General features: G+C 45.5%; 1 protein-coding gene across 3 annotated transcripts in view; it reads left to right on the top strand.

The window, feature by feature from the left end:
- The first annotated feature begins 1,232 nt into the window (after positions 1-1,232).
- The window catches only part of METTL9 (methyltransferase 9, His-X-His N1(pi)-histidine), a 43,562-nt gene continuing 17,366 nt past the window's right edge, over positions 1,233-27,428 (top strand). For 2 of the 3 annotated variants that reach the window (XM_084818468.1, XM_084818469.1), the window contains exons 1-4: positions 1,233-1,699; positions 12,947-13,137; positions 21,614-21,823; positions 22,300-22,484. In XM_084818468.1, the coding sequence (XP_084674594.1) occupies positions 1,526-1,699; positions 12,947-13,137; positions 21,614-21,823; positions 22,300-22,484 (760 nt within the window). In that variant the 5' untranslated portion in view covers positions 1,233-1,525. Of the gene's footprint in view, positions 1,700-12,946; positions 13,138-21,613; positions 21,824-22,299; positions 22,485-25,586; positions 26,073-27,428 lie in introns of those variants that run through there. The other variant, XM_084818470.1, reaches the window with a different exon arrangement.

Genomic DNA, 27,428 nt, shown 5'->3' with positions numbered 1-27,428 from the left:
TAGAATCTCTCCCTACCCCCACCCCTTCTTCCACAAACAGTAAAACTTGTAAAGGGTTTTCCAATCTGCACAGCACATAATTAATTTGTGGAACTCCTGGCCATAAGATACAGTAATGGCTGCTAGTTTTAGAGAGCTTTAAAAGGGAATTAGGTAAATTCACAGAGATCTCTTGATGGATATTTGCAATTATAGCTAAATTGTACCTTTATGTTCAATGCCAGTGTACCTCTGAATACAAGTTGGGGAGCAAATATCAGGGAGGGGGGATTGTGAGGTTTCTGGAGGATCTGGCTACCCACTATGGGAACCAGAATGCCTCGTTAGACGATCATTCTTCCGATTCGGCAGGGCTGCACTTTTTTTCGTCATGACTTTTTGTTTTGAAGTGTTAACAAACGGAACTCGCATATATAGAAAGCGTATTCCCCTAACCCGCAACCCTCCAGATGTGTTGGGCTACAACTCCCAGCATGCCGCAGCCGGTCCAACACATCTGGAGGGCATGAGGTTGGGGAAGGCAGCTGTCGCGTATCGGATCATAGAATAGTAGGGTTGGAAGGGGCCTACAAGGATTTCAGGGACAACAGCAGGGGAGGGCCACCACCTTCGTATCTTGCCCTCCTAACAACAAGCGGCTTTCCACTGCGGAAAAGATGCCGGATTAGAGAAGGTGGACGTTAGAATGGGGTGCGAAGATGCATCCTTCGAGCCGAGCCTGTTAAAACGTCTGGTTTAAACGCTTCGTTTGTTTCCAGCGTTCTCATTTTACTGCTTGTAAACGTTGTACAGCGCCTCGGTGGCGTTCTAGGCGATAAGGCGGCCTACAAAAATTGATGTACTCGTTTGGTCTGGCTCCGCGGGGCTACATGCGACGCCCGCATGGGCGGCTTCTGGATCGCGGCTCCTTTTGTGCGCCTCTCGCCCGCCCGCCCGGAGAGCGTTCACGCCGCAAGCACCGGCCGTTCCCCAAGCGACCTACACCTCGCCGGGCCCGGCACGCCGCGCGCGCGGAAAGACTGGAAGGGGAGGAGCCCGCGTCGTCGCCCTACCGCCTCGGCGTGTGCGCGCGCGCGCCCCGCTGCCTCGGCGGCCATTGTGCAACTGCCAAGTTTGAAAGCAGCGCCCCCACAGGCGCTCCCTGAGCCGCTCCGTGATTGGCGGAGTGGGCGGACAGAAGGGCGGGGGGCGGGGCGCGCGGGCGCGCGCACGCGAAGGAGCGAGCGAAGAGCGCTCGAGCGAGGCCAGGCAAGGCAAGGCGAGGCAAGGCAGTCTCGTGCGTGTCGCCAGACATCCCGTCCGGCCGGGTTCCCCTTTCCCTGAGCCTCGGGTTCCGGGCTTGCATGTACGCCTGTAATGTGTGTGCGTGCGTGGATGTGCGGGCACTGAATGGGGAGATCCGCGCTGCCTGCCGCCGCCGCCGCCGCCACTGCCATGGAGAAAGGAGGCGGTGGTTGCGGGAGGGGGTGATTGAGCGCCCCCTTTCTTCCCTCTCCTTCCCACCCCCCACAACCCCACCCCCCCCATGAGACTCTGCCTGGCCTGGCTGGGCTTCTACACCTTGTCTCTGTGGGTGCTAAGGAAGAGGATGTTGTCTGGGCCTGCCAGGTACCTGAGGAGCCCTTTATCCAGGTCTCTCTACATGAATATGATGGGCAGCCACAGCCAGCCAGCCCCGGGCATCAAGGAAAACCACCAGGTATGGACCCACCAGCAGGAGCAGCACTTTTGCACCCCCCTTGGGGGAGGGGCGGCAGGAGGAAGAGGGGAGGGGTACGTTTTGAGGGAGCTCCGCGTCTCTCGCTTCCCCCTCCCCAATAGGGGAAAGGTGGTAGGGTTTGGGGTGGCTTCTTTTATATATTCACCTCTCATCTGTGTGTGTGTGTGTTTGTGGTGGGAGATGGCTCTCTAAGGGGAGCTATCCTCTATCCCTCTATACCCACGTTTCAGCAATCTTTTCTCAACCCCCACCCCCCACCCCCCAAAAAAAACTAGGAAAAGAGAGAGACGCTCTCTCCATACCAGGCCTAAGAGGTAGAAAATGGGCGCTTTAGCCTGAGAGCTCAGAGGAAGGATGTGTGTGTGTGTTGTGCTTTGTATCTTTAGTGTGTGTGTAGAAAATAAAGGAGGGGATGACCGAATAAAGGTTTGAAGAAAGCAATGACCTGGGTTGCCATTGCCATAGGTTAAAGGGCTTTCTTGTTTAACCCCATGGAGTGCAGGACATAGGAAGAGCACCCACTACTGGGGAGAGGTGGAAATATGGGAGGAGAAGCTGAAAAGTTACTTGGAATGCGAGGGGACAGGTGAACAGGAAGGTTAATACAACATTCCTTCCTCTACTCCAAAGTATTCCGAAATACAATGGGGTGTGCAAAATTTCAGCTGAATGTGCAAATAAAGAACAGCAGGGGAACATAATCTATGTTCAGAAAGAATAATCCCAGATAGTGACATGTCTTTATGGCTTTCCTAAGATGAGCTAAGGAGGCATGGGAAGTAGCCAGGGAAAACCAAGGCTCCTTCCTGATGCCTCCCAACCCAAGCTTTTGCATGTTTATGCTTATAATAAGATGGGTACTTACGCACTTTCCTAGGGCTGGAAAAAGTGCAGGTTCTCGATAGCCTGCAAGTAAAACTTTGCTGATGTCTAGCAATTGTACAGGTAAGGTGGTCTGGTATTCCCATCACTTTAAGAATTTGTGAAAGTGGTCTGGTATTCCCATCATCTTAAAGTGATGGGAATACCAGACCACCTTACCTGTCTCCTGAGAAACCTGTACGAGGGTCAAGAAGCAACAGTAAGAACCAGACATGGAACAACCGAGTGGTTCAAAATTGGGAAAGCAGTACGACAAGGCTGCATATTGTCGCCCTGCTTATTTAATTTATATGCAGAGTACATCATGAGAAACGCCGGGTTGGATGAATCACAGGTCGGAATTAAGATTGCCGGGAGAATTATCAACAACCTCAGATACGCAGACGATACCACCCTAATGGCAGAAAGCGAAGAGGATCTCAAGAGCCTCTTGTTGAGGGTGAAAGAGGAGAGTGCAAAAGCTGGTTTGAAACTCAACATTACAAAAACGAAGATCATGGCATCTGGCCCCATCACTTCCTGGCATATAGAAGGGGAAGAAATGGAAGCAGTGACAGATTTTACTTTCTTGGGCTCCAAGATCACCGCAGATGGTGACTGTAGCCATGAAATTAAAAGACGCTTGCTCCTTGGGAGGAAAGCTATGGCAAACCTAGACAGTATAGTAAGAAGCAGAGACATCACCTTGCCGACAAAGGTCCGTCTAATCAAAGCTATGGTTTTCCCAGTAGCGACGTATGGCTGTGAGAGCTGGACTCTAAAGAAGGCTGAGTGCTGAAGAATTGATGCTTTCGAACTATGATGCTGGAGAAGACTCTTACGAGTCCCCTGGACTGCAAGGAGGTCAAATCAGTCCATCCTAAAGGAAATCAACCCTGAGTGCTCATTGGAAGGACAGATACTGAAGCTGAAGCTCCAATATTTTGGCCACCTAATGTGAAGAGAAAACTCTCTGGAAAAGACCCTGATGCTGGGAAAGACTGAAGGCAAAAGGAGTAGGGGATGGCAGAGGATGAGATGGCTAGATAGTATCACCGATGCAATGAATATGAACTTGAGCACACTCCGGGAGACAGCGCAGGACAGGAAGGCCTGGCGTGCTATGGTCCATGGGGTCACGAAGAGTCGGACACGACTGAACGACTGAACAACAACAAGAAATAGGAAATAACTTTTCTAGTCCTGCAACCTCCCCTATTGTTGAGTGGTGTGGTGGTACAAGCTCCCCTTTCTGATCTGTCCAGTGCAATAGCTGTGGTCCTTTGTGCTGATGGACAGTTGTTGTTCAGTCATTAAGTCGTGTCTGGAGAAGACTCGTAAGAGTCTTCTCCAGCACCACAGTTCGAAAGCATCAATTCTTCAGCACTCAGCCTTCCTTATAGTCTAGCTCTCACAGCCATACGTTACTACTGGGAAAACCATAGCTTTGATTATACAAACCTTTGTCGGCAAGGTGATGTCTCTGCTTCTTACTATGCTGTCTAGATTTGCCATAGCTTTCCTCCTGAGGAGCAAGCGTCTTTTAATTTCATGGCTACAGTCACCGTCTGCGGTGATCTTGGAGCCCAAGAAAATAAAATTGTGTCGCTGCTTCCATTTCTTCCCCTTCTATGTGCCAGGAAGTGATGGGGCCAGATGCCATGATCTTCATTTTTGTAATGTTGAGTTTCAAACCAGCTTTTGCACTCTCTACTTTCACCCTCAACAAGAGGCTCTTTAGATCCTCTTCGCTTTCTGCCGTTAGGGTGGTATCGTCTGCATATCTGAGGTTGTTGATAATTCCCCCAGCAATCTTAATTCCGACCTGTGATTCATCCAACCCGGTGGTTCTCATGATGTACTCTGCATATAAGTTAAATAAGCAGGGCGACAACATGCAGCCTTGTCGTACTCCTTTCCCAATTTTGAACCAATCAGTTGTTCCATGTCTGGTTCTTACTGTTGCTTCTTGACCCTTGTACAGGTTTCTCAGGAGACAGGTAAGGTGGTCTGGTGCTCCCATCTCTGTAAGAATGCCAGAGTTTGTTGTGATCCACACAATCAAAGGCTTTAGCATAGTCAATGAAGCAGAAATAAACATTTTTCTGGAATTCTCTTGCTTTCTCCATGATCCAGCGAACGTTGGCGATTTGATCTCTAGTTCCTCTGCCTCTTCGAAACCCAGCTTGTACTTCCGGTAGTTCTCGGTTCACATACTGCTGAAGCCTAGCTTGTAGGATTTTGAGCATAACCTTGCTGGCATGTGAAATGAGTGCAATTGTATGGTAGTTTGATCACTCTTTGGCGTTGCCCTTCTTTGGGATTGGAATGTAAACTGACCTTTTCTAGTCTTGTGGCCACTGTTGAGTGTTCCAAATTTGTTGGCATATTGAGTGCAGCACTTTAACAGCATCATCTTTTAGAATTTTAAATAGCTCAGCTGGAATACTGTCATTGTCAGGGTGGACACTGAGCCCATAGAATCCTAGTTTAGTTCTGATTCTGAGGTGGAGCAGCCGCTCCTGGGAGAGGAGCGCGCTCATCCTTCCCAGGGCCAACAGCTGGCAGAGATTCCTCCCACCAGCATTCCTGTCATAGATAGCAGTCCCAGGAGTGAGAGAGCGTGGGAAGAGTGCTTGCTGGACGTGTGACGCTGACGCAGGGAGCGGCGCCAAATGGACGGCGCGGAAAGGAGGTGTAGTACCCGGTTGGCGCGCAAGCAACAGTTGCGCCCAGAGGATCCAAGGGAAAAGGGGAGGGACTCTCCCTAGTTCATAAGTTCAGGGTCTGCCAGTGATTCTCCTTCAAATGGGGACCAACTGTTCCAACTTAGGGCATAGGTACTCTGCTGCTCATAGCTAGTCACTAATAGTAGAGTTGTAAAGTTGTAAAAAAGGAATAAAGCTTTGAGAAGAATGCCTTTGTCTGTGTCTGGACTTGGCTACTAGATTAGACTGAAAGAGGCCGCCAAGGAGCCCTTGACAGTCATCTCCGCTACCTTTGTTGTTAGTAATGCTTCCTAAGGCCCACTTGACTTCACTCTCTAGGATGTCCGGCTCAAGTTCAGTGACCGCACTATCATGGCTATCAGGGACATTCAGATCTTTCCTGTATAGTTCTTCTGTGTATTCTGTCCACCTCTTCTTAATCTCATCTGCTTCTGTTAGGTCCCTGCCTTCTTTGTCCTTTATCATGCCCATCTTTGCACAAAACGTTCCCTTGAGATCCGATTTCTTGAAAAGATCTCTAGTCTTTCCCATTCTGTTGTTTTCCTCGATTTCTTTGCATTGTTCATTTAAGAAGGCCTTCTTGTCTCTCCTTGCTATTGACTTCCTACTTTCACATTCCAATCCCCTAGGATGAAGAGGACATCTTTTTTTGGTGTTAGTTCTAGAAGGTGTTGTAGGGTCTTCATAGAACCGCTCAACCTCAGCTTCTTTGGCCTCAGTGGCTGGGGCATAGATTTGAATTACTGTGATGTTGAATGGTTTGCCTTGGATTCGTACTGAGATCATTCTATCATTTTTGAGATTGTACCCCAGTACTGCTTTTCCCACCATTTTATTGACTATGAGTGCTACTCCATTTCTTCTAAGGGATTCTTGCCTACTGTATAATGGTCACCTGAATTAAATTCACCCATGCCTGTCCATTTTGGTTCGCTGATTCCCAAGATGTCGATGTTCAGTCTTGCCATCTCATGTTTGACCACTTCCAGCTTACCTTGATTCATTGATCTTACATTCCAGGTTCCTAAACAGTATTGTTCTTTACAGCATTGGACTTTCTTTTCACCACCAGAGACATCCACAGCTGAGTGTCCTTTCGGCTTTGGCCCAGCTGCTTCACTCTTTCTGGCGCTACTTGGAAATTCCCTCTGCTCTTCTCCAGTAGTATATTGGATACCTTCCGACCTGAGGGTCTCATCTTCCGGCATCATATCTTTTAGCCTTGTGATACGTTCCATGGGGTTTTCTTGGCAAGAATACTGGAGTGGGTTGCCATTTCCTTCTCCAGTGGACCACATTTTGTCAGAACTCTCCGCCATGACCTGTCCGTCTTGGGTGGCCCTGCACGGCATAGCTTTTGGCTTCACTGAGTTACGCAAGCCCCTTCGCCACAACAAGGCAGTGATCCGTGAAGGGGCTGATTGACAGTATGGGGGGTCTAATTTGGCAGTCCCCAAATGTTAGCTTGCAAGACGCCCTTTTGTTAGAACTTATAGCAGGGCTCCCGAAGTTGATTTCTTCTTCTTCTAAACCCTTCTTTAGCATTTCATGTCCTCTTCTATGAGGGATTGGAAACTCATTGGCATAATCTGAGTACACTCTGCCTACCAACTCTGTATATATTAATTATACCTACTTTCCCATATTTGTGTTGTTGCTTCCTTCTTCCTTGTCTACATACTTCCTTCATCACAAAGCTAGTTAATGAAGCATTTCCCAATCCATACCCGCCTTTCACTCCCACGTCTAATAAGGCCCCCACATTTCCTTCCTTCCCCAAGGACAGGTGTTCTGCTTTGAGTTGATGTATGTGGCCTTCTCCGTCTCTTTTTTTCCTTTCATGTGCTTGTCCTACAAGCAGGATGACATTAGATGATGTTGCAATTTCATTCATTCATTACATTTCTATACCACCCAATAGCCAAAGCTCTCTGGCCAGTTTACAAAGATTAAAAACCTTAAAAATACAATATTGTACATAATATAACAAAACATTTATGTACAAACCAATAAACAGACAACACACACACACACATTTAAACAATTTTAACAATCAACAATAAGAAATCCCAGTACCTAATAAAAACCTTACCATATGCTGCCAAATGCCTGAGAATAGAGAAAGGTCTTAACCTGGCCCTGCAAAGATGATGTTAGCATCACGCAGGCCTCTCTGGGGAGATCATTCTATAATTGGAGAGCCGCCACCAAGAAGGCCCTCCTCCCTTTGAGGAGGCAGCTAGAGGAGAGTTGTAGATGATATATGTAGTATATGGGTAGGTCCATGGCAGGAGAGGGGCTCCTCCAGGTATTGTGGTCCCAAGCCATGTAACACTTTATAGGTCAAAACCAGCACCTTGAATCAGGCTCGGAAATGGACAGGCAGCCAGTGGAAGTGGGCCAGAATTGGTGTTATATGTTTGGACCTTATGATCCCTGTTATCTGTCTGGTGGCTGCATTTTGCACAAGCTGGAGCTTCTAACCCATCTTCAAGGGTAGCCCCACGTAGAGCGCATTGCAGTCATCCAACTTGGAGGTTACCAGAGCATACACGACTGAATCCAGGTTATCCCTGTCCAGATAGGGGTGTAGCTGGGCCACCAACCAAAGTCGGTAGAAGGCATTCTGTGCCACTGATGCCACCTGAGCCTCAAGTGACAAAGATGGCTCCAGGAGAACCACCAGGTTACAAACCTGTTTCTTCAGGGGGAGTGCAGCCTCATCCAGAACAGGTTGAGCACCCTTCATCTAGTCAGAAAAATTACCCACTAACAGCATCTTGGTCTTGTCTGGATTGCGCTTCAGTTTATTAGCCCTCATCCAGTCCGTTGTCACAGCCAGGCACTGATTTAGCATATTCAGCTGATGAAGATAAAAAGGAAAATAGAGCTGCGTGTCATCAGCATACTGATAACAACACACTCCAAAACTCTGGATGACCGCACTCAGCTGTTTCATGTAGATGCTAAATAGCATGAGGGACAAATCCAACCCCTGCAGAAACCCATACTGAAGTATCCGTGGGGTCACGCAATATCTCCCAAAGACCACATTGTGCAGCTGACCATCCAAGTAGGACCGAAACCATTGCAATGCAGTACCTCCCACTGCCAACTCAGACAGTCGTCCCAGAATGTGGCATAGTATGCCATAGATGATGGCATCGAAAGCCACCAAGAGATCAAGGAGAATTAACAAGGCCACATTCTCCCTGTCTCTCTCCTGTCATAGGCCATCATACAGGGCAACCAAGGCTGTTTCCATGCCAAAACCCAGCCTGAACCCTAACTGAAATGGATCCAGATAATTGGTCTCATCCAAGAGCATCTGGACTTGGTTCGCCACCACCCACTTAAGAACATCACCTAGAAAAAGAACATTGCACCAGCCTAAAGTTACTGAGATTTTCCAGGTCCAGGGAGTATTTCTTCAGGAGTGGTCTCTCCACCACCTCTTTCTCACAAGGAGGCATTGATCCCTCCCTGGCCCAGCCAGCTGTTTCCTCCCTAACCTGGCAGATAAGAGCCTTTCCAGGATACATGCACAGCTGGCTCAAGTTAGCAAGCAGTCAGCCTGAGGTACTTTTTCTTTCTTTTTCTTCAGTTCAAGCCAGGTGGTAGTTTCTCTCAGGCAGCTAAACACAGTTCCAGGCAGGGCCACTAAGATGGTAAGACGGCTCATCTGCCCTGCAGAATATCCCAGCTACCTTCCCCTGCCGGTCTAGGGCTTGAATTCAACCTTAAAAACAGATGAATGTGTACTTGCACTCATCTAAGTTGAAATACTCTGAAATATATGCAAGGAGAACAAGAATCAGTCAAAGAAAAACGAGTAAAGGAACTCTGAAGCAATTGTGTGCATCAAGTTAGCTACATATTTGTAATGTATTGTTGCAGGGCTGGAAAACTCCCAAGCATGCACCTGGAAACTGAATGGCATAGCCTGAAATCTGGAATACTCCAGTAATGTGGCTGTAGGTTAAGATAATGGCACTTTGGGGCACCCTGTTGGTATAATTGGTGACTAGGAAAGTAATAAACATTTGATACGCTGTCATTCGGTCTGAAACACTGCATTTAGACCACTGTGCTTAATTTCTTAAAAGCTGAGAGGGAAGAATGCAGCTGTGTAGAAAAATATCCAAATCATTTTAGATTCTACCTTTTAGTTGGACCAGCTGTTTTGGTAGGGCTGCATGCTTTAGAGTAGTACAAAGTTCATTTCAGGGAATTTTATTTCAAGAAATTGAAAGAATTTGAGGTGTAAATAAAAATTATGATAGGTATACAGTTAGGGCGTCAGTGACTATAGCAGTTGATCTTATGGATGTTTATATGCATGATGCTCTGTAGTAACTTAAGAAGTGTGAGCATTTTCAGGTCTTGAGCTGGGACCAACACATGCTAGAAAACTGAAGGGGGGGGGGGAGCTTTGTAAGCAACAGTGTTTTGCCAGCCAGAGTTGGCCAGAAATCTTATTCTGTTCTGTTGATTTTAGGTGCATTTGTGGCAAAATGGGCTGGAAAGGAACAAAACATAAATATAGAAAACAAGCCATGGCTTGTTTGCTGATCTGCAAGGCAAATTCATGTATTTTAAAATGTTTTTTATTTGTTACATTTATATTTTGCCTTTCCTCCAAAGAGGCCAAGGTGGCATACATGATCCTCCTCCTCTCTATTTTATTCTCACAACAACCCTGTGAAGTAAGTTAAGCTGAGAGTCGGTGACTGGCCCAAAGTTACCCAGTGAACTTCATGGCCGAGTGGAAGCCGAAACCCAGGTCTTCCAACTCTCAGTCCAACATTTAACCACTACACCACACTGGCTCTCTTTTGTGCAGAAAGTTGCTTGAATACATGGAGAAATAGCTTACTTTAACAGAATCAAATAAAAAGAGAAATATTTCCTGGCGTTTAGGTGGACCAGAGGCCGCTCTCTAGAGTAAATCAGATATGAATAGGTGCAGTGTAGAGACTGTGCTTTACCAACAGACTTATGGATGCTTGAAGGATTCGTACACTAAATTACTTGAACTCTTGGACTAATGTGAAAAATCAGAACCTACCTTTCTACTGTATTTCACTCTTCTCCAAATGTTAAAACACAGTTCTCAGTAGTTTAAACATATCAGTATATGCATTTAAATATGTATTTTGAGAGGACTTTTTTAATTTGTAGATTAATGAAGAAACAGAATAGAATCGTGTGTAAAAACACATGCAAAAGTGACAATGACTAGAAACAAACACCCATCTCTACTTAGATCCCCCTGTGTAAATGTCAAGAACGTTCCTCCAATTCAGTTTATCCTCACAACAACCCTGTGAAGTAAGTTAGGCTGAGAGTTGGTGATTGGCCCAAAGTCACCCAGTGAACTTCATGGCTGAGTAGCGACTAGAACCTGGCTCTCCCAAGTCCCAGTCCCAACACACCAACCAGTACACCACACTGGCTTGAAATTCATGGCTAAAGCCACAAACTATGTTTAACATAAACCATGGCTTAGTGTTGTGTGCGAAGGCAGCCATGACTCTTATTTGTGCAAATGAAAAGTTTCCCCCCTCTAAGCTTGCTTTGGGACCCACAAGCTGTGCTGTTTCACAGCTGTGCTATTTCTAAGCTTATCATGCCTACCAAAATAACTGCAACATCACCAATTATTCCTTCAACAGGTTGTACTTGTTTTGTCAGATTGCAGGATGTTGAAATGAAGTGTTTGTATCCTCGCTATTTGTGTAGCACTTAAAAGAACAATTGGGTGTATATATTTATTCTTTGCAGACATACAGGCAACTCAGTTCTTTCCTCACTAAATGCCAGGCATGCATACAACAGGAAAAAGTAGGTGAAAATAGGAGGAAGTAGAACAGGAGCTTTATATAATGTGCATAGATTTGTAGTTATGTCAGCCTGTAAATCATAATTCAGTTTCCCAACTTGGAATCCCTTAGTGTAGCTTTGGCCTATATTTTGTGCCTCCGTAATTTTGTTCCAATGGAGCTGGTAAAGCAATCGGTGTAATTAAATTTCCTAACATTAAATTGGGAGTTTTGCAGTTAGCCATGTTTGAGTTTGTGTTTCCCAGGGTTTATGTGTTCCAAGTATTAACAAATTTATTTTCTCATGTATGGAGGGATTTAGATGCTTATATCCCACCTTGCATAGGTACGTGTGCATTAGGAGGGTGTATTAGACCTTTTTCTGTCAAGGGCTGCATTCCCTCGGGGCTAAGCTGTCAGGGGCTGTGTACTGGCAGTAGGTGGAGCCAGGGCCAAATGTGGGTGGCACCACCCTCCTCTCTCTCAGCCAGCCCCCCTTCCTTCCTGCCCAGCAGGGCTTGGGCTGTCAGAAGAGGTGTAGATCACTCTTGCCACAGATCTGAACTGATCACTTGCAGAGGGCTTTTGGGATTCAGCTGAGAGCCACCCCTGATCCGGTCCAATATGTCTCTCCCAACTAGCAGTGGCTCTCCAAGGTCTCACGCAGGGGTCTTTCCCAGCCTGGCTTCCTGAGATCTCCTTTAACTGGAGATGCCAGAGATTGAACCTGGGACCACCTATATATAAAGCATAGGCTCGACCACTTTTGTATAGCCCCACCTCCACAGACAGTGTGCCTTCATGAGTCTGATCATGGAAAATAAGCAGGGTCAGCCCTGGCTAGTCCTTGGATGGGAGACTGCCTGGGAATCAGGCTTCCTGCATTGAGCAGGGGGTTGGACTCGATGGTCTTGTAGGCCCCTTCTAACGCTATGATTCTATGAATCTTAGGAGGGCAGCACAGACACTCTTTTTCTGCTTTGCTTTTCATCTGTTTTAACCTCCTGCCATGGCAATATGTTTTTAAACTGACCTAGCTGTTTTGTTCCCTTTTGTGCTGCAGGATTTTAAAAAACGATTTAATCGACATACAGTATTTTTATTGTATTGGTGTGGGGAGTTAATCTGGAAGCCATTTGGGAGGCCAAAATTTGGGGTAGAAATTTTCTTAAATAAGGGAGCAGTCCTTTGTCCCCTAGACAGCATCTGGGAGACATAGGATATTTCGGTGTCCTGGCTCTGACGCTGGAAACAGAGCTCAGACCTCAGAGCCAAAAAACTGTGCTCCCCTCCCACTTGGAGCTGGCACAGAGAGAACCACGTTGGCTACCTTTCCACACTCAGAAAACAAAGCATGGAGACAGGGAAAAGGGGGCATTCCTGGGGATGCGAGGGGAGACCGCAGCAGCAGCCATATATAGCCTATGGCCACCCCAGCCCCTCCCATTCCCCAAAACCTCCACTAGACAGGTGAAAATGCCAGTCTAGCTTAAATACATAGTGGGAGGTACGATGCGCCTCCTGCTCTGCATTGGATACTTGTAAGCCTCCAAGTTCAGAAGCTTACGAGTACCCAGGGTGGATCCAACAGGATTGTGTCCTAAATATATCTTTCCCGTCCCATAATACTTGGGCCTTTTTAAACTGGAGATGCCGGGGCCTGAACCCGGGGCCTTCTGCAAGGAAAGCAGGTGCTCTACTGCTGAGCTGCAATCCCTCCCCAATCTAGAGCCTCTCCTCCTTTGGTTAAGCCTGGTTTGGCAGTACTGAAATTTGAATAATAATTCTTGTCCTTTTTTCCTTCTTGCCTATAGTGGTACGTGTGCAATACAGAACAGCTGTGTGAATCTCTTCGGCCTATTTTCGTCCAGAGTTACCTTGACCAAGGGACACAGATCTTCTTAAATAACAGCATTGAGAAATCTGGCTGGCTGTTCATTCAACTTTATCACTCCTTCGTGTCATCTGTTTTTAGCTTGTTTATGTCTAGGACGTCTATCAATGGGTAAGTGAAAAACAGTTGTACGCCTCCAGCTTGTTCTTGGCTTTATAGAATACTCAACTGTTTGTGTGACTTGACTGTCACAGCCAGGGAATCCACTTCTAGGTCCTCCTGAATCAAATTGTTTGGGTGCGTTCCTAAATGGGGGACTTGCGAGGTATTGTAAGGCCAGCGTTGCCATGTAATTGCCTTCTTGATTTGAGCTGGGGAAATGGAAATTATCACTGTTGGCATACTACAACGTCAGGAAGCGCTGTCAGCATTAAGAGGAGTGGACAGACATCCTAAGAATGTAAGAAGGGCCCCACTGAATTGGACGAAAAGTTGTCTAGCCCAGCATCTTCTTTCCGACGATGGCCAACCAGATGCCTTAGGAAGCCCAGGAGCAAGACATGAGGAAACAGCTTTCTCCCACATACTGCCTATGAACCTGGAGGGAGTATATGGCCATCACAGCTAATCATCATTGATAGTCCTAACTTCCATCCACCTTGCATTGTGTGGGATACTCAGTCAATCTTGCGTTCTTATGCATCCCACCTTCTCTTCAGCATAGTCACTCGGGTGGGACTGCACTTTGATAACATTTCTAGGATTCCCTCACAAGGAGGATCCTGATCCAACTGGAGCTTTCAACCAGAGTAATTCTCCTTGTTTCCAAATTAAAGAGGTATGCAGATAAAGCAGGTTTGGATCTGATTAAGAGAGCCATCCTATGGTTCCTGGGTGAGCGTCCCAAGGACCTTAGGATGGCTTGTGAAACCCCTCCAAGGTTGGAGACAGTGTTCTGACCTCAGGAGGGGGAGTTGGAGATCCACCCCAGACCCTTCCCTCTCACAGCCAGCGCAGAGAGTACCTTGCCAGCTGCCTCTCCGAGGTCGGAAAAGCAACCTTGGAGCCTCAGGAAAGGGGGCATTCTGATGGGTGGGGAGGGAAGGAGACCAGAGAGGCCAGGATACGAGTTATCCTGACCCTCCTCCAGCCTCCTTCCCTCCCCCTCTGAAGCACCCTTGCTAGACAGGCTGAAAAGTCCATCTAGCAAAAATACAGGAGATCAGAAGACAGGCAGGTGTAGATCACCTCCAGCATTCCTTCTTTCCTGCCAGCTTCAGCCTGGCAGGGCATAGGAAGCTCGGAAACCTCTGAGTTTGGAGGCTTCCGAGCACTGAGGGAGCATTCGATAGGATTGCACCCTAAAGCACTGTTCCAGGAGGCATTCCTGATCAGCCATTCCTGATATTGGCATTCTGTTTTTAAAAAGCATAAGTTTAATGTGGTGTTTTAACCTTTTACTATTTTGCCTTTTATGTTCATCTCTCTGAAATCTGTTTTAGATTTAGATTTAGTGATATTTATTTGTTTGTTTGTTTATTTATTTCTATACCGCCCAATAGCCGAAGGTCTCTATATACAAATATTGTAAATCAATCAGTCAAATAAATAAATCAGCAAATTAGCTCTCCGTTCTCTTCAGCCGTAAGAACAACCAAGTATAGCTTGGTACGGAAACAGAGTTTGCAATGGAGTTGCTGGTTTTTCAAGGCTTTAAACTGGACTTCTTTAAACAGAGTCTTTCAACAGAGTTTGACTGATGAAGGGAACTACCCAATAGCGTCAGAGTTTTCTTTTTAAAGACTGTTAATTTTTACCCTCCATGACCACCACCTCTGCTTTGCTTATTAACGTGAGTTGAGCTTAGATTGAACTTCTGGAACAGGAGTGCACAGCCAAATTTTTCACCGTATAGGAAACCTTATTTAGGAGTAAGCTTTTTCTTAGAATGAAGCTAAGGCCATTAATTATGCATCTCAGTTAGGGAGAGAGTAACAGCCAATGTGGAAGTCATGTGACTGGATCTCCTGACATTAAATTTTTTTACAAGACTTAAAAGAAGTCACTGGAGGCCCCAAATTGGGTCAAAACAATGATACCCAGGAGGAGAGTTAACCACACACCCCATCTCTGTGCTTGAAATTTCACGCACGCGTGCACAAAGCTGTGGCTGGAAGAAAAGACAGGCAGAATATGGGTACCTGTGATTCTCTCCCCACTGTACCTGAATAGCATCTTGGGAGATTGAATGAACAGGAAAATGAGGAGATAAAGTTAAAACACCTACAAGCATTGCAACTCTAATCTGATTCCATTCCGCACAGCTGCTCTCAAGTTGATCAGATTTTGATCACAGATCTTCTCCATCACATATAGTTTGGCCCTAAGTCCTGTCCTATGGCCCATGTTGGGGTAGCTCAGCTTTTCCCAACCTCGTGCCCTCCAGATGTTGTGGATTGTAACTCCCATTAGCCTCAGCTGTACGGGCAAATCAGGGATGATTGGAGTTGTGGTCCAAAACATCTGGAGGGCACCAGGCTCAGGGAGCTTATTCCCTCTTCTGTCACTTTCTCTCTCCACCCCACACAAACCAGAAAAGCTCTAATTCTGCTGGATCTCTACCAGAAAAGTTGTCTATAGACATATCATCTCTCCCTGTCTCTTGTTTCCCTTGTCCTTCTATATCTATCTATCTATCTATCTATCTATCTATCTATCTATCTATCTATCTATCAAAGCAAATGAGTTAGGTCATACAAGCACAAGCTAGATTGTGACCCATTAGTGGGAGACCACAGCTCCAGTAGTTTGGTAGTTTCCCAGCTTTTCTGCAGTTTTCCTCCTATTCTGAAAGATTGAAATGCCACTCCTAAGGCTCAGCTAATGGCAATAGGAGCCTTACGCTAAAATATACTGGTATATCCCTTTTGCCATGCCAACCACTGGAAGAGGTTCTCTGAGTTCAGCCGTTGGGCTGAAAGAGGCTCCCCAGCCAAGCCCAAAAATGTGTGGACAATTGTGCAGAATGTATGGAGAACTATCTGACCTGAATCAACTGGATTGGTCATGATGACTATATGGAGCCTGTATGTTCAGAGGCAGCAATGCCACTGAATATCACTTGTTTGGGAGCAAGAATTGGGAGCACTTTTGTCTTCATGCCCTGCTTGTGGGCTACCCAGAGGCATTTGTCTCGTCAAGGTGGGAAGCGGGATCCTGGATGAAACAGGATATGTTGTCTTGATCCAAAGGGGCTGCTGTTATGTGTGCTGGAACTGAAACATGTATCAGCATCTCTGATGAAATGGTGACCGCTGCTGGCTCCAGGTGTTGGAGGGTTCTTGAACAAGTTAATCTCCATGAACCCCCTCCTTCAGTGTGGGTCCATCTTCTCTCACTCCCAGAGCCCCTCTGGACAACCACCACCGCCTTGCTGTTGCTGCGTGGGCTCTTCAAAGATGAGCAGGGAACAAGAGCAAGGAAAAGGCAAAGGAAGGAGCAGCCTCTGCTTGTCTTACCTTCTCCCTCTGGGCAGCTGTGCAGATTGTGCCCAGAGGGAGAGGACAAGCAAATGGGGAGTGGCCAGTAGCAAGGAGGGGTGGCAGCTCACAAAGTGGGGTCCACTTAGGGCACTGTGTCCAAGCCCCTCTCCCCAAAATTCGAAGCCAACAGTGCCTCGCACAGTGACACGGTTCCTGTCAGGATTCCTGTTGCCCCCACTGAACTTCAATGCTGAATCAAACACAGACAAGAGGCTTCAGTCTACATTTTTTAATCCATTACTTCACAGGGTCACACAGATGCAAATTCTCAGTGACTCTCAGTCTACAAGGAAATGCCTTCAGGGGGTTCAATAGGTAGCTACCGTTGCCCACCGTTTGAAAGAAACGCGGTCTCACTTAAGGGGTGGGGGGAGGTCTCTGTCTCTCTCGTGAGGCTTCTAAGTGCAGCTGTTCATGCAGGGCCAATCAGGTAGACTGTCTAAGTTCCGCCCCAGCCTTCTCTCTCTTGGCTCTGCGCCTGCACCTGGCATCTATTAAGTCAGACTCCCCAAACCCCACCTCTCCCTGTTCACTATCTCTCAAGGGGGGGGGGGTGAAGAGGGACCCTCCTCCTCCAGCTGGTCCTTTGAAACCTGAGGAGCATGCCTAGCCATGTCTGGACTAGCCTGGGAAAATACCTCCCCCATGTCTGGCGGTTCTTCAGAATCTGAACTACTATCCCACTCCCTGTACTCAGAAACACTCCTGACAGTTCCTATCTTGCATGGTTGTCACTCAGTTTCAGGCCCAATTGAAAGTGTTGGCACTGACCTTTAAAGCCCTAAACAGCTTAACACCACCACCACCACCCCGCATTATGGAATTATCTCCCTGGTGAGGCCCACCTTGCTATCTTTTCAGTGCCAGGTTGGCAGCATATGATGAGTTTTCATCAGGTCCTGGATTTGTCTTGTGGTTATGGGTGATGGTTGTTTCTAGATTTACGTTGTCTCTGTGTATACTGTCTGTTTGTGTGTTTGATGTAAATGGTTTTTAAACTTTCTGTACTGTATTTTTAATGGGTTTTAATCTTTAACTGCCCACAGAGCTTCGGCTATGGGGCGGTATAGAAATGTAAATTATTGTTGTTGTTGTTGTTATAGCACCAGTCCACCTGATGTTCCTGCCTGACGGTTGTGATTAGGGATGTACAAGAATTTCATACCAGTTTGCAAATCACTCAAAAATGCCCCATTCACAAAATGTGCACTTTTGAAAGTGCACATTTTTTAAAAATTGCATTTTCACGCTTTAGTCAATGGGGGGAAAGTGCACTCTTCTGAAAAACATGGAGTTGTCCCGTTCAAAATGTGCACTTTCCCCATTGGAACTAAGTGGAAAAAACAGGTCGGAAATGAAAACGGGAGCAAACCAAACTTTGAAGTGAAAATTGGAGAATTTTGGCACGGTCAAGCATCCCTGGTTCCACCATCTCTAGCTGAGATCATCTTTGGAGGCTTTTCTCTGGGTACTGCCACCCACAACTGCAGAACTAATGGGTACCAGGGAAGCAATCCTGTGGGGGTTTTAAATCTGTATTTTAAATCTCTGCATCGCTGCTAGGTTTTATTCTGGTTGTATTGTTATATTCTGGTTTTAATGCTTTTATATTTTATATTGTTTTATCCTGTGCTTTTTGGTTTTAATTTTTGTGAACCGCCCAGAGAGCTTCAGCTATTGGGCGGTATAGAAATGAAATAAAATAAAAATAAAAGTGTCTCCTCTGTAGTGGCCCCCATAGAATGCCCATGCCGGGGAGATCCGTCTGGTGTCTTCACTGTATACATTTAGACATACCTGGTTAAGACTTTCCTCTTCCAGCAGGCATTTAATCTTTAATCTGTTGCTCTGATTATTAACCTTCAGTATTAACCTACTGGCTCTTCAATATTTTTTAGTGTTTTTAATATTTTAATATTTTCATTAGACATATCTTTTGTTTTTGTTGTTTTATTGTTTGCAGGGCTTTATGATTGTAAACCACCCCAAAGGCATTTGCCAGTTGGGCAGCATATAAGTAGAATAAATAGAATAATTAACAAGGCATCTTGCTAATGAGAGAGCCAAAAGACTGCCAGTGCAGCATCATGCAATAATGTCTGGGCCCAGCTGTTCCTGTTTTCCTTTAGCGCTAGGCTCTTCTAAATACCCAAACTTCCTGCTTTGCTTTGATGTATATCCGGCTGCACAGCCTCTTTAACAGAGTAAGAGCATACCACATTACACCTTTTGAACTTTACATACACACATATGCACACCTGTTACCCTGCTGTATGATTTGATCTGAGATGCTGTGGCTCCAAACGGGAGAGAAGAGGAATTTTGTTGGGACCCAATCATATTTCTCAGCTAGACATTTCCTGTGGAGTGCACAGTCAATCGTAGCACGTTCCCCCTTGTGCCTTCCTTGCCATTTTTCCTCAGCTCAAAAGGCTTTCCATTGCTTTGAACGCCTTCTTGTGGCGTTCTTTAGGAATAATACTGCTGAGCCAATTTATGGGACAAGCACTCAAAGGTGCCGCCAGGGGGCTGGTCTTTAAAGTGAGTGGTATTCAGCATTTCATGCTTTCCTTTAACGCCCGTTATCAAAATTTTACCAGGTTGTTTCCTCGGGGCCTTTATATTCCACATACATCCATGAATCGTGGTTTCTCACTTTTCATCTGGTCTCATTGTCTTTGCTCCCTATTCTCTCTCCTTCCTGTGCCCTCTCAGTTGATCACGATTCTGCTCTCTGCAGCTGGGACGCTTTGGCGTCAATTGCTTTTTACACTTCCGTTTGGTTTCCTTCCTACGGTTGACCTGACTAATGCGTTGCTCCCTTCTCGTGTCTCTTGGTAACCAATTATTTTCTTCCCCCTTGTCTTTCCTGCTTATTCTTTTATCTACTTGAACCTCTGTCACAACGACTGTAATCATACAACAGAGACTTCAAAGTAGAGCATGCAGAGGTGCCATTGGCATGATCCACAGAGACCCCAGCTATCCCCTGCCGCAGATTCCTTAACGAATGGCTCATTTGCTATTCCACATTCTTTTCCATCGCATGAGAGAGCCTCTGATAGCTACTGTCATCTTTACTGCTAGATTGCACTGTTTTAAAATATTAATTTCCTTTTCTGCTGCTCTGACCATGTCACCTTCAGCCTGTTTTTCGATCTGGTGGTTTCCATTCTTTTGCATCTTCCTTGTCACTCTTTTTTTTAAAATCCGGCCTTTGCGGTTTTTTCTCTTCCCTTTTCTGCTGACTGGCCTGTGAATATGTCTAGCTGCATTCCATTGTAAGTCAGACATAGAATAATGCAAAGCATTGGCTCTTGTTGGGCTATGCAGTTTGTTGCAAAACACTTTAGCGTTTCAGCTCTACAGGTTTCTTCATTAGGCAGTTTCAAAACCTGGTTGAACCCAGCTTAGCCTTAACAGCAGTGCCAATATAAGACCTGGACTACAGATACACCGAATGAAGAAGTCAAATGTATTGTACGGTTTCAGACAGCAGATGGGGGATAATGTGTTTGAAATTGCTCCTTATGTTTACAAAAAACTCTCTTCCAGTAGAATAGGAACCAAAGAAGGAGTAGGCTAGCTGGAACTTTTCCTGGTGTGCCAGTTTGACTTGTGAAGCATGGTTTTAACTCAGATTCACCCCCTCCTGCATCCTAAGTGGTAGCCTTTTCTACTGCCTTGGGACTGTTAACACCTCTTTCTACCACATCTGTCAACCAGGCGTATTGTCTTGGCACAGTTATCCATGCTCTGGTCACATCCAGTTTTGACTTCTGTAATACTGTTATACATAGGGCTACCTTTGAACTGGGATTTGTCAGTCTGGGCATATCTCTCTGGTATTTTAAAAGTACTTCACCAGCTTCTAGTTCATTTCCAGGTGGAATTCAGTGTGTTGGTTTTAACCTGTTAAAGAACTTGGGACCATGGTATCTGAAAGACTGTCTTCTGCTGTATGAAGCTGCTCATTCCTTAAGGCTATTTTGTTTTGTTGAGGATTTGTTTCCTGTGCCCCTGTCTTTGGATGTTAGACGGGGGTGCATGGAATAGGGCCTTCTCTGTGGTGGCACCTTGCTTAGGGGAATGCCCCCCCTTCCCCAGAAACATTTGTTTGGTGCCTAGGCATTTAGTTTGTTGGTGCCAAGTTAAAACGTTTTGTGTTTCCCAAGCATTTACCAATTGAGTGTTCAGCTGCTCCATGCTGTTGCTATTATTGGGATCTGCTACCCTAATATAAATTGGGTTTTATATTTTTAGATAGGTGTTTGGATTTTTTTATTGTTGAAGGTTTTATTAGCTGTTTTAGACACCTTGAATGCCGAGAATCAAAAAGCTGGGGTTAAATGTTTCAAATAAACTAATAAATAATGATTACATGCAGTTAAGGGCAGGGAGAATTCCTTCTGGATGGAAGGGAGTGTGGATTCCTGCAGTCCTTAGGGAGGGACCAAAGCTCACTGGGTAAAGTACATGCTTTGCTTGCAGAAGGTCACAGGTTCAGTTCCCAGCATCTCTTTTTAAAGTGGTCCGGGGTAGCTGTCACTAGGAAATGGACTTCTCCCTGAGACCTTGGAGAGCCTGTTCGAGTAGACAATGACCTGGTTTGCACATAACAACCCAGAATACAGATTGAGTATGGGTTGTCATTGAATTATGGGTTGTTGAATTGTGGGTTGTTGTTACGTCTGAAACCTGCGCTGTGGCTTAGTTATAGGTTGTTAACCACGAACAACCCAGGGTTCACAACTCAACAACAAGCCATGGGTTCCCTTCCTCGGTTGTTCATGGTTAACTACCCATAGTTAAATCATAGTGTAGGGTTCACACGTAATGGCAACCCACAATTCAACAACAACCCATGATTCAGTGATAACCCATACTCTGGCTTGTCGTTACGTGTGAACAGGTCAATATGAGCCTAGAGATGGACCAGTGATCTGACTCCGTTTAAGGCGGCCTTCTGTGTTCCTATATGTGTTTACTGTGGTTAAAAGATCCCCACCCACTATACTTGTACTGGCTTTAAATTAAATAAATGTTTGTGTCTGTTTTCTAAATATCCAAAATAAATAGATCTCTCTCCATCTTTAAATTTTCAGCTTGCTGGGAAGAGGTTCCATGTTTGTGTTTTCACCCGAACAATTTCAGAGACTGCTTAAAATAAATCCAGATTGGAAATCCCGCAGGCTTCTCGATTTAGGAGCTGGAGATGGAGAAGTCACAAAAGTCATGAGTCCTCACTTTGAAGAAACCTATGTGACCGAGTTGTCTGAAACTATGATATGGCAGCTTCAGAAGAAGAAATACAGGTACCTCACTAAGTGGCCTCCATGCTATATTGGTACTTGTGCATAGCTATTTATACACGCACGCGCACGCACCACATATCCTGTTAAAGCAGGCCATTGTGAGAATTCTGCTGTTGATTTCTAGGGGAGATGGAATATGTCAAGAAAAAGGAGTGTATGAAGAGAAGATGGAACTGCTCCTTGCTCTATAGTGCACATGGTGGTGAATGGGAGGAGGCAGAATGAAACAAGTCCCTGAATCCTGTGACATGAAAATCCAGATGCATGTTAGGGAAATATAACTTGTTTTGCTTTTTAAGCTGGCCAAATCTATACTAACAGTATAAAATGAAGAAAACTCCACATTTCTTTTGCTAAGGCTTAATATACATGGTGGCCTAGGCTTAATGAACAGAGACTTACTCAGAATGAGAAGTCAAGAGTCTGGACTGAATGCTTGTCCAGTTGTAACCCTGTGCATCTTCTCACCTGTACAGAGTGCTCGGCATCAATGAATGGCAGAACACAGGATTCCAGTATGATGTCATCAGCTGCTTGAATCTGCTCGATCGCTGTGATCAGCCATTGACTGTATTAAAAGATATTAGAAGTGTACTCGAGCCTACGAGAGGCAGAGTAATCCTGGCGTTGGTTCTGCCCTTCCACCCCTATGTGGAAAATGGTAAGTGCCTAACAGATGCTTGTTGGGTGGTGGGGGGAATGGGGTCCTATGAGTTCTCGAATGTGAAGGGCGTCTTCTTCCAAATGAATCATGCTTTAAGATCGCCCCCTGAGGCCCTGCTTTGAGTTTCTGTACTGGGAACGGCTTGATGGAAGATCACCTAGGACTGGAGCTAGCTTCAGGTTTGAGGGGGGCCCTGGGCAAAGAGCCTTGTGAAGGGCCCCCTCCTCATAGGGCCTCTTCCATCAATGGGCTTCAGTGTCAGACAGCAAATGGGAGTCACTATTTTAATTTCCCACAATGCCTTCAATGTATTATCACCCCAAGTCATTGTGGGATATTAAAATGGTAGCTCCCAGACCCAGGTGCTCTTTCAAAGAAGGGCAGAGGGCAGGTATTAGTGGTGGCCCCACTGGGATGCTGGGGCCCTGGCAGCTGCCCAAGGATACCACCTACTGACACCAAACCTGCCTGGGCAAGCCTTTCTCAATAGCAATGTGGGGGCCTTGGCACTCCTTACCATGTGAGATTCACTCTCATCATTGTTAACATTCCAGCTCCATGTAAAAATGGGTTTCTCAGAGAGCCTTTGGGTCTCTGTAATCCCCGAGTGGGAGGGGAGGGGGCAAGGTTCTCTGTCATGCTGATCCATGTCCCATAGTTTCAATCTGATGAATTTTGCTGTGCTGCTGTTTTCCAAATTCTCTGTGTCTTTTCTTTCTTTATTTGATTTTTACCCCACCTTTCTACCAAGAAAAATAGTAGGTCCAGTTACAATCATAAATGAAACTTGCTTAAAACAATAATAATGCATTACAGCACAATAAAAACACAGCAGCAACAATAAAAACAGCATCCTAGCAGACCCGCTTCGACGCCAAAGGTCTGCTTGAATGAAAAGGTGTGCCTGCTAGCGGAAGGACAGCAGAGAGAGAGTAAACTTAGCCTCCCTGGTCTTCCTTCTGGTATTGTATGGGTTGCGTCCAATGGAAGACAAGCAGGCGTCTGTTTGCACAATGCACCTTTGTAGCCCTCCTTGCCTCCCCTGTAAAGCTCTTCCTCAGTATCAGGAGACCCTTGGATAAAGCCTGGGATATAGGGCACAGGGAGCTGCAGTGGGGCACGGGGGCACGGGAGTTGCTAGATGTTAGAGGGACTGACTTGCCTGCATAGAAGTACCTTTCCCCTCGCACGACATGGCAGTAGAGTTCTTGCTTTTATATTATGCTTATGTATGTTGATAGTGAGCCACCTCATGTCTTTTTGGACTAAAAGGCACAGTAAAATTCTTCTAATAAATAAAGATGGCGGCAGGATGGGTGGAGATGCACCATTTTTTCACCTTAGGATTGTTACCGTTCTCTAGAGGCATCTTCTCAAATTCCACAAAAGGTATAACCCACATGCTGAAATTGGATTCACTTGGGTGGTTGGAGGAATTGCATCCTCTCACTGTCTGTGTGGAAGTATCTTTTAGAAATCTGCCATAGCCCTAGCCTTAGATAAGAAATGTATGGTATGTGCCTATCTAGCGCATCCTTCTCCAACCATTGGCCATGGAGGCTGGGAATTATGGGAGTTGAGGTCCAACACATCTGGAGGACACCAGTTTCGGGAAGGCTGATTTACTGTGTATTAAAGCAATATCCTTTGATAGGACTTTGACTCAGTTTGCACTCTGCAAAACATGCCCTGAACGTTCCTCAAACATAGCCAAATAGTATTAATAATGCTTAGTACATTTATCCCCACCTTTTGTCATCATAGAACTCAAGATGGCATACAGTAGATAAAGGTTCATGTGCAGCCTCCCATCCACACGCTGGCCAGCCCCAGGCCTGCTTAGCTTCAGCAGGGCTGAACTATCACATGCCTTCAAACTATTTCCTCCTGCTGCTTCCTTCAATGCAAATTAAATTATCATAACTTGAATCCTTCAGGCGTGGCAAGCTTTGTTTGCTGTACAGAAAGCTGATTCCAAGATGACTTAACGTCAAGTTGGCTCATGTTTTTCTAATGATGTTTCACATCTAACCTATGTGCACATAACCAGATGAAGTTGATGTGAATCACCTTGTAGGAAGATCCATGCTAGTTGCAGCACTGTTTCCCAAGCTCTCACGATACTGAAAGCTTGAAAGCTATTAACTGGGTGGGGTTCATACCAAGTTTGTTCAGTCAGGCAAGTTCCAGAATCTGGTCCAGCGGAAGTTGGTATCGGTCCATGTAAGAGGCAGCAGCTCAGACATTGCAATAGTTAGGAAAGGGAAGACAGGAACACCAGTTGCAGAATATAGGTGAAGCACGTCATGCCAAGGAGGTCTGTTTGTGACTGCAGACAGGCTGCCTATAGAACCTTTTGCTGCTTTTCACATTGCCTGGAGTGAGATGGTTGGCATCCCTTCCACAGTTGTCCCTAAGCTACTCTGGCAACATCTAACTTAACACCGGCAAGTACAGCCTAACCATGTTCCCAGAGCAGCGTGGAAGCGACTCTAGAAGCAGTGACAGTGACTACTGCATGACATGTAAAGCGACCCTTATTTTAGAGGCTTCAGACAATCATGGTCCAGGGCCAGAAACATGAGTGGACAACTTGCCCTCCAGATGTTTTAGTTTGCAACTCACATCATCCTTCATCATTGGTGATGCTGGCTAGGACTGATTGGAGTTGTAGGCTGAAATATCTGGAAGGCCACAAGTTGCCCACCGGTTTTAGAAGTTCTACCTGGTTGAAGTTTTTGCCTCCACTTCCAAATAACTCTGGCCACATTTGCACACGCCCCCCCTTCACCCTGCCCAAAGCTTGATCAATTTTTTTCTGATTAATTTGTTTTTGCATACAGTGTGTAAGTCTTTTATGCTCTTTTTAAAAACAACAACAACAACAACGTTCTGTTTATTTAGTTTTATCAAAATACAAACTTTCACATATCCAATGTAGTTTGATGAAGTCCACTGTACAGAGAAAAGAGGCATAAATTGGAACGGCCAAGAGAATAATTAAATGCAAATAAAATTGGCATAACCAAAGGAGTGAATAAAGTTTGCAGCCTATCTATGGTTTGCAGAAATTACAAAAGCTCATCGTTTTTATTTTAGGAGGGTTTCTTTGGGGGATTCAACATGCAAGGAAAAAAGGAAACTAGATGGTGAAGAAAGTTGTTCTGGCTTTGGAGTCTGGTGTCTCTTGTTTGAGAGTTCAGCTTCTGCACTACCATCAGTTCCCAGACCACCTTCACCACTCAGGAACAGTGCGAGGGACATGCTGCCTTGTTCTTATTTTATTGCAAGCAATACTCAAGTGTATAAAACATTGCTTGTGAGGTGTGTGTGTATGTGTGTATACAGACACCAGAAAGAGCAGGAAAACATGGTGCATGAAAGGAGGATGGATCCTCCGTGTCCTTTGTGCTTTGCAAGCCATGGTCTGAGATTCAGCTGAACCACTTCATAGTGTCTGTGTTACTCTATTTGAGCTGCATATATTTAAAAAAAAAATTAGAAATTTGACCTTTCTTAAAGTTCTATAAAATGCCACTTTAACGAAAGACATTATTTTGTCCTGCTGGAATACCACTGATGTCTAAAGAAATACTTATTAAACAGAGTCAAAAAGGAAATAGCTGCACCAACTGAATTCCCAATGTGTTTCAACACTTGGTCTTTATCAAGGGAAAAACTCTTGGAGATTCTTTTGGAGGATTTCCTCTCCCTTGCTTTGGAAGAAGCAAGGGAGAGGGAATCCTCCAAAACAATCTCCAGGAGTTTTTCCTTTGATAAAGACCAAGTGTCAAAATGCGTTGGGAGTTCAACTGATGCAGCTGTTTCTTTTTTGACTTTGGTTTTCAGCCTTACAGCTGTTTTTTCTGGTCCCTACTGGAACTGTTGCATGCTTCTTAAAGAGGCCTAACTTGCAAGAGCCTGTTCTTTTTTATTTATTATTATTTACAACATTTGTATACCGCTCCCCATCCAAACAGATTCTGGAGTGGTGAACACAAGTACAATAGTAAAAAAGATTAAAGCACCATATTAAAATAATTAGAAACAGAAAGCCAATTAAAGTTGTGGCTGGTCATTTAAGGAATGCTTCCTAGAACAGAACTGTTTCCAGGAGGCACCAGAAGCAACATGGTATTGGTGCTTACCTGACCTCCAGGGAAAGGGAGTTCCAAAAAAGGGGGGCTGCCACACTGAAGGCTCTTCTCCGGGTGGACTCCAATCGGGCCATAGGTTTTGGCACTTTCTGCATCTTACATTGCAATTATACACTTCAGTTTCTTTTTAGGCATTTGCAACTTCTTAAGATTTCCAGGACATGCTGTCCTTTTGCCCTGTCTGTCTCTCTCCCTTGCCTCTCCCTTGCCCCTTTATGTCCAGGATCCTGTTTGGTAATCACACAGTAAAACAGAGAGCAACTTCCTAGTAAGGCAAGTGACAAGGAACAAGTACATCTCAGGTTTTCATACTTCCTCATGGTACAAATCCCAGTGCTTACTCTAAGGAGATCACGGTGTTAGATATATAGCCCTCCCCAATCCCAGATGGGTTGTCCTTTGAAAGAAGCACAGGTTGTTTGTTCTAAAGGGAAGCAGAAAGCAATGGCAAAGACTGATGTGTGAAGGGAAGAATAAATGGAAGATAAAAATAAGCAAAAAGGAAAGGACAGAATTCCTGAAAACACTAAAACTGCCACTAAAAAAAAACTCTGAAGGACATTATAGATACTATACAGAAACGAGTAGGACTCGCAACAGAATGTTGCAGTGTGTATTGCTGCTGTCCAGGATTCTAGCTACGCCATTCTATTCCCCCTCCTTGGTTTTCCATCTCTCCCCACCCACCCTGCCACCCCAACAGTTGGTCACCGTTCTGTGGCCACTGAGCACACTCAGATCTCACTGGGCTGTTTTGGGAGTTCCCCCCCACCTTTAGTTTTTT

The sequence above is a fragment of the Heloderma suspectum genome, chromosome 12, assembly GCF_057233095.1.
Source record: "Heloderma suspectum isolate Gila_16-S chromosome 12, 16-S_ref, whole genome shotgun sequence".
Lineage (NCBI taxonomy): Eukaryota > Metazoa > Chordata > Lepidosauria > Squamata > Helodermatidae > Heloderma > Heloderma suspectum.
This window is presented reverse-complemented; position numbering and strand designations above follow the sequence as displayed.